This window comes from Caretta caretta, chromosome 10 (genome assembly GCF_965140235.1).
Source record: "Caretta caretta isolate rCarCar2 chromosome 10, rCarCar1.hap1, whole genome shotgun sequence".
Taxonomy (NCBI): domain Eukaryota; kingdom Metazoa; phylum Chordata; order Testudines; family Cheloniidae; genus Caretta; species Caretta caretta.
Genome location: NC_134215.1, coordinates 82,192,719 through 82,200,500, shown reverse-complemented (window position 1 = coordinate 82,200,500; position 7,782 = coordinate 82,192,719). Strand labels below are relative to the sequence as shown.

General features: G+C 45.2%; 1 protein-coding gene across 2 annotated transcripts in view; it reads right to left on the bottom strand.

Moving 5' to 3' along the window:
• Nucleotides 1-2,926: 2,926 nt before the first annotated feature.
• The window catches only part of PAQR5 (progestin and adipoQ receptor family member 5), a 36,652-nt gene continuing 31,796 nt past the window's right edge, over nucleotides 2,927-7,782 (bottom strand). For both annotated transcript variants that reach the window (XM_075133261.1, XM_075133262.1), the window contains 3 exons: nucleotides 6,993-7,089; nucleotides 5,791-5,932; nucleotides 2,927-5,146 (listed from right to left, as the gene is read on the bottom strand). In XM_075133261.1, coding sequence (XP_074989362.1) covers nucleotides 4,914-5,146; nucleotides 5,791-5,932; nucleotides 6,993-7,089 — 472 coding nt within the window. In that variant the 3' untranslated portion in view covers nucleotides 2,927-4,913. The remainder of the gene's footprint in view (nucleotides 5,147-5,790; nucleotides 5,933-6,992; nucleotides 7,090-7,782) is intronic.

Below are 7,782 nucleotides of genomic sequence, written 5' to 3'. Positions count from 1 at the left end.
TCGTCCCCATGGAGACGCCGACAGGGGCGCCCAGGCTCGAGGTGCGGGGACGAGGCCTGGGGCAGCCGGGCGGGGCGGGGCGGGAGCCCGGGCTCTGGCCTCGCTGCGAGCCGGGGACCGCGGGCGGTGTAGGCCGGCGAGCCCCGGGTGGCGCTCGGGGCAGGCCCAGAGGGGAGAGAGCCCCCCCCCCCCCCCGCGCGTGCTCTGGGGACCCGCTGCCTAGGACGTTCCCCTGGGCGGGTTTCCCGTTTCTTTCCCTCCCCTGCTGGCTGCAGGGTACCCGGGGTAGTAACGAGACGGCGCGGGGGGGAGCTTTTGTTTACTGATAGCGGAGTAGCAGAGAGCAAACAAGCCCAATGAGGGACCCAAAGTGGGTAGATTAACGGGCCAAATGCCCTAGCTTCATGTTATTATTTACTATAGTCGTTATCCATCCTTTAGATTTATACAAACTACAAGAAGAAGAATCCATCCACTGCTCTGGGCACCCTTGATATAAATATATCTATTTAACTACGCAAAAATAAGCAGATGTATCAGTTTCCCTAGATCAGCTTAATTACACAGCAGCAATATGACTATAGTGGAAATGAATCAATCCCCTGAGTCCCACCCTCTGCCCTACTTGTTTCCTCTGGACCTCAGGAGAAAAGGTGGTGCCTCTAATGGGCCCTGAAGGCTGAGGAAGTTGGGCTGTTTCAGACCTGGAGAGGAAGCAAGTTCCAAAGGCCCAGGGCCCTAACAGAGAATATCCTGCCTGCTAGCCAGTTTCCAAATAGATTTAATATGGAGAGCATACTACAGTGTCTAATCTCAAGGTGACAAAGGCATAGGTGATGGTTGCAAGGACTGCAGCCAAAAAAAGGGGGGGGGGGCAGGGTGCATTACCTCCTAGCTCTCCATAGATGGGAAAAAGGCTAACTTGGCAATAGCAGCTACCTGATCTTCTAGCAACAGCCATGATCTGATTGCTCTGAAGATTGCAAATCCCAGCCACCAAAGGCAGGACCACATCTCAGTCAGTGGGCAGAAATAATCCACTCATCTCTTCTGGTTGCTTTTGTCAATCAACCAACATCACCTCAGTCTTATGTGAACTGAATCTCAGCCAGTTAGCCCTCATCCATGCCCCAGTTTTTCCGTGACATTAAGTAATACATTCAGCAGCTCCTGGTAATCAGTGGGGTGGAGATGAAGAACATTGGACCTAAGAGGTGGACTAATGTAATTCTCAGACTAAGGATGGGATATGGACTAGGCATAATATTATGGGAAGAGAGTTAGTGTTGGGAGCCTGGGGTAAAATAAAGACTAGGGTTAAAAAGGAAGAGGTTAAATTCAAGCGGCATCATACTATGTAGCATCCTGGCTGATGTTCCCTTTAGTTTTTTTACATCCATGTGCAGAATGAATTTTGTTATATGCACCAATATGGAGGTGATGTGTGGCTGGCTGGGGTGGAGCCAAGGGGTTCAGAGTGTGGGAGGGGGCTTAGGGCTGGGGCGGAGGATTGGGATGCAGGGTAGTGAGGGCTCTGGCTGGGGGTGTGGGCTCTGGGGTTGGGCTGGGAATGAGGCGCTTAGGGTGCAGGGTGCCCCACAGCTGCGGCAGGGAGAGAGGATTCCCCCCAGCTCTCTCTTGCCTACAGCAGCTCAGGGGTGGGGAGAGCACCTCTCCACGGTGGCAGCTTCGGGGGGGGGGGCAGGGCCAAGGCACCTCTCCCCCTGCGTGGCTGCACAGTTTAGAGGGAACTTAGAGCCTGGCACTGGATCAGGAATGGATAGAAATGACAGACATATCCAAAGGTGAAAGTAAGTTAGAGGACTTACCAGTACACAGGAGTCCTGAGTAGGGGGCGTGGCCTCAATCAGAAGAGGCAGGGCCTTAAAGCCCCGGGTCCTTTAAATCACTGAGGAGCCCTGGGGGCTCCCGGCTGCCACCGCTACCCCGGGGCTCTGGCAGAGCTTTAAAGGGCCTGGGGCTCTGCTAGGGTAGCAGCTGCTGGAGCCCCGAGCCCTTTAAATCCCCACCTGAGCCCTGCTGCCCAAGCCCTGGGGTAGGGGCAGCAGGGCTCTGGCGGGAATTTAAAGGGCTCCGGCAGCCGCTACCGCCCCAGCCCTTTAAATCTCTTCCAGCCCTGCCCTCGCTACCCCAGGGCTTCAGCAGCAGGGCTCCAGCGGGGATTTAAAGGCCCGGGTCGGTAGCAGTGGCTGGAGCTCTGGGGCCCTTTAAATACCCGCCAGAGCTCTGCCGCCGCTACCCCAGGGCTATGGCAGCAGGGCTCAGGCGGAGATTTAAAGGGCCCCAGAGCTCCAGCAGCCGCTACTGTCCTTTAAATCCCCTCCGGAGCCACACCGCCGCTACTCCAGGGCTTCGGCAGCAGGGCTCCAGTGGGGATTTAAAGGGCTGGGGCAGTAGCAGCGGCTGGAGCTCTGGGGCCCTTTAAATCCCCGCTGCCACTACCCCAGGGCTTTAAATTGCTGTCTGGGAAAGCCAGTCCTGGTACGGTGCACCGGCTCTTACGGGTACACCGTACCAGTGCATACCGGCTTACTTTCACCTCTGGACATATCTCAAACAGTGTAACTTTATCCTGGACAGATACCTGCCATCTCTGTCTTTTTTTTTACACTTTGGCCACACTTATATAGCTTGCCACGCCAATAAAGTACCACTGAATTTAAATATATAACTGAAATAATGTTCTGGATTTATTTGGTCTTAAACTTGAAGGGCTTTGCCTATTTCTCGGTTGGGAGTCTGATGTACAGGATGGAAATTAAGGTCAGTGTTTGGGACAGGATAGGTCAAAGATTGGTCTTCAGTTTGCAGGACTCTGTGTTTGGAATACAGACATAGTAGAGAGGCTGAAGGAAACAAACAGTTATTCTGGCATTCTTCACATGTAATAATATGACAAGACCAATTCTTCATAAATAGACTTTATTTCTTTACATCTGTATAGCTTAATTTATTGTATAGTTTTGAATGTGTATCTCACACATTATAATGAATCTGGCTTCTCTTTCCATATGCTGTTCCAAGATCAGAAAATGTTGCAATGACACACATTTTAATAGAGCAAATTAGTTAAGTGTCAGACCAGATCCCCCTGTGACACTACTGGAGGGTCTAGAAGGATGAAGGAGCAGCTACCATGTCCAACAGAAACCTGTTGTTTTACAGGTAGTTCTCCTATGAACCGCTGCATCTTTGAAGTTATCTAAGTGTGGCTGTGTAGTAGTCACAGAAAATAGGACTTATTGAATCTGAAAAGTTAGACTACCAACTGAGAAAGAAGTTGTACCGGTTAATTAATTAATGAATGCTGTTGAATCTTAAATCATTTCTTGCAAACAAAACCAGACTCTTTCCCAGTTATACTAAAAGACAAGATAGATAAACAGTACATATTAGCACTTTTCTTGTCATGGTTATGATTTTTTTAATTAAATAAAATGTTGGATAAGATCGTTATGTTCCAGTGCCAATAAATGTTAATAGCAATCTTGATCAGCTCTCAGAAGAAAGTAAGATCATTTCCAAGTTGTGTTTTTCCCAGAATATATTTAAAGATTTTGTTGTACTGTCAACCCAAAGTGCATCTATTACACCTCGATGGAGGCTACTATTTACAAAACATATAATAAACCAACACAATTATCAGGAAGCTTGATAATCTCATTGTAATTTTCTGCATTACATGTTTATGTACCTAATAAAAATATTATATTCCAAGGTATTAGATAATCCAATAGGCAATCAAGTCACAGATAACCTCAAAGCCTGAGACATAAGAGACTCCTATGTATAAAAAACAGTTGTGAAAATACTCTAACGGACATTACAACCTGGCCTAGTACCTCTCTGGTCACCAGCTGAGTGCAAGTCGGTCCTATCGCAGGATGCCATCTGCTTCCAAGCCAAAATTTATGACCCCAGATTGCAATTTTGATGGCTTCTCAGTGATAGTTTTTCAATGAGGTGTCTGCTACAGCAGGTGCATACTTGGGGGAGGTTTAATTAGGAGCAGTGGAGGCTTGATTCTCCTCTCATTCACATTACTGTAAATCAGGAGTAACATGGAAGTCAGTGGAACTACCCCAATATAAGACTGATGTCAGGGCCTGAATTACACCTCATTGTACTCAATGGAAAACACCCACTGACTGATCAGGCCCTAAACAAGTGCAGAATCAGGCCAAGGAAATTTAGACTGAATATCAGAAAAACATACAGTGAACTCAGACTGGAATAATCTCCATAGGGAAGAACTGAAAGGCCCAATCCTAGGGACATTTCAACTAGGATTCTACGGTGAAATCCTTGCTCTTATTGAAGTCTGTTGCAAAAAAGTGCCATTTACTTCAGTAGGCTCAAGATGTTACCTTACTTATTAAATATATAAAATATAGACACTTATGCCTATGAACTGACATAAGCACAATGTACCATCATGTTATAATCAAAATAATCAAGTTTCCTGGTTCCTCCCTAAAGCAGTCGAAAGCAACACAGATAAATGGCCGTTGGATTTAGAAGATGGTATCACACTGAGTTTTATCATTTGGATTAAATCTGCCCTTCAAATACTGACTTGCAAAATATGACACTTCTCCCTTTTACAGTGTTTTAATTTTTTTCTAAATAATTTCATGCTAAAATATCAACTTGTCCCGATTTAAAACCATTTCACAATCTGGTCTCCAACTTTAAAGTTATAGTACAAAAAGCAGTGCAATATAAAATGGTTCACTCTTGAAAACCCCTTGAGTGAGTGTCTTTCCCAAGAAAAACATTCATTAAAAAATCTCATCACCTTCACTGATCCAGTGCTAATGTTACTTGGTATTTCTCATTTGCAGCAATGTAACTAAAAATCAATCTCTACTTAAAGTTTAATGCTTATGTAGTTATTCTTTCCTAGAGGACATTGGTGTTGAATAGAGAGCCAGTGAGAAAACCCCAATGATAGTTAGACTAATGATAATGGAGATGCCAACTGAACCAACTATTTGAGAACGAGAGAGAAGTGGTGAGGAAGCTAAGAGCCAGTCACGGCGAGCGTTCATGTCTATAAAGATGGCCTCCATTTGGAAGTGTGTGCCAATGATCCCACATATATGGAAAAGCTGGTGGCTGTGCCCTGCAACAGAGTCAAAAATATTTAACAAGAAATTTCTCTGTGTTTCATTAAAATACACCTATGACAGCTTAGCAAGTCTTATGTGCAAAAATTCTATTTATTTATTTTACTAATTTATATAGCTCTTATTGTGATGCTACTAAACTAAGACAATTGTCCATTTGGAAACTCACTGAATCCCTGCCTACCATAAATCAAAGTTCTGGGTATATTGCTTTGTGCTGTGATTCTGCCAGAGACTACAAGCTAAGTAGGACTAGACTGGAGCTCTGCTTGGATGGGAGATCACCAAGAAACACCTGTGTGCTGCAAGAACTGGTACTGGTGAGTCAGTCTTTCTTCCAACTCAGTACTGTATAGCATGGCACTATGGTGTAGATTTTTGGATGGCAAAGGACCACTTTGTGGTCATTAAAGATTCTATGATACTTCCTGAAACAGCAGGTCATTGGAGATGGCTTCTTGCACAACTATGCATGGTTATTCTAATCATGAGCATGAAACAGTGAATGCATTTTCCTGATATGAACCATTTACTCTGCTCCAGATATATTATATCCCTCATGAGATGCCCACGCTTCTGTACTCTTCAATGCTGGAAATAAAGAATAGTAAAGACAAGAATCACAGTGTTCTGCACTCACCAATATAGTCAAAGCATCCCGGTGCAAGTCTCTCGGGCAGATGCGCAGCAAAAATGAAACAAGTGAGGAAGGCAAACACACCATGCCTGTAGTGGACTGGGATTACGCTTTCCATGCAGCTCTCCCCAGTACACAGATATAGCTGAGATATCAAAAGGAAAAATTACACATGGGGGTACCAAGAAAAGGAAAGTTAGAGAACTACTGAAGAATACCTCTTGAGTGGGGCCAGATTTGCTGCTCTGCTAAAGGTCACCTGGCCTCATAAAATGGCTGGAGGTGGCTGGTGGAGTAGTTACCCCACACACCAGAACTTTCCACTAGCAGAAAGCTTCCACAGGCAGTTCCCCTGCCTCCTGTGCTAGCCACTTCTTCACTTCCAGTGTAAGCAGAGAGTGGGGCTAGGGCAGGGGCATTCATACATTGGGGCATGAATGGGATGGACAATGAAGTGGGTGAGGCTATATCTGAGTCTTATTCGCCACTGGTGTAAGGTCCCTAAGGGTCCTTATGCCAGTGTTGTAAATTAAAGCCTTTTTCCTGGAGCTTCAGTTTAGACTGTGGCCGGGAATCAGATCAGCTCCTCAGTCAGCTCCTGTGTCCTCCCTGCTAGGTCACAGTGGAGAATCAAGTCCAGGCTGTCTATATTTAATGGCTTTCTTGTCTGTTGCATGTTTCCAAAGAACTTACCACCTATCCCTGTAGCCCTGTATACCAAGATGATGAGGCTTTGCCATCTTAGTCTCAGGACTAAGAATGGCCACTTGGTCAGGCTGGATTATTGTATGCTGGGATCTGGAACACGGTGGGCAGAGCCCAGTAGTAGATATAAGAGCAGATGCAATCATCTCCATTTTATGCAAATTATGGTGCAAATACTGATGACCTGACTCAGATTTTGCTCAGGCAGAACTCCCACTAACATCCAAGAATTGGGCCTAGGGGCAGCTTTTGGGCTCATTGTAAATTGCCAGTATGTTTGAGTGCCCCTGTACTGAGCACAAAATAATCTGTACATCAACAGGTATTTGCTAAAAATAGCCAAACACTGTTTTCTAACCCGTATAGTTTTCCTTTAAAAAAATAGTCTGTATATTTTCCTGAATATGTGCAGTCTCATGTTAATAGGCGATAGTTACTTCACTGCAGGAAGCTAATGTATTTTATGGCATCTTAATAAAGGTTGAATGTTCAGCGCATACCCTGTAGAAGAGAGGGGTGCTGTCGAACAGGTACGGATATGCAAAAGCCAGTGTGCGAAGAGTTTTGCTGAGCGTGGGCTGCTGTATCTCAGGGAACCTACATAAAAAAGCATTTCAAATTACAAAATCAAGGCAAATAAGGATTGTGCAACTGCCAGGCATATTTTCGAAGGAACTGTGGCTTGCAGAACGTGCTTTTTGTGGAAGTTTTTTGCACAAGCCATATTTTCATAGCTGTTGTAATCTATACTAGCATACAAAAAGCTGTCTTTAAGTCCAGAAGTGGGGCTGGAGAAATGGAAGTCAAATTACAGCCATCCTCAATTTGTTTATGCAACTAATTGTTGTAAAACATGTTGTAGACAACCAAGCCACATAAATGTCCATGTTTGTTCGAACAATGGCCTTGTTTATAATGTATCAACCAATCTTTGCATAATTCAGCTGATTAAAATTGTGGGCCTGGCCCAACCCTTCTAAAGGCAATGGAAAGACTCCATTGCCTTTACCATGCATGGATCAGGCCTTTTGAGACAGGGCACCCACAATCATTCCACATTGATCATTCCCCATCGATTCCCCACCTCCTCGGCTCTCATGTTGTAGATAAGACAATTAAATTGAAAATAGCTGAATCGTGCACTAATACAGGAGCATAGCAGGCCAGTCATCGTTAATAATAAGGAATGACGAATGAAGCAGAGGGATATCTTGATTCTACAGTTCAGCAAACTGTTCCATGTTGGGCCTCCAGCCTGATTGCTAGTATTGTGGTGTGATGCTGTGTCAT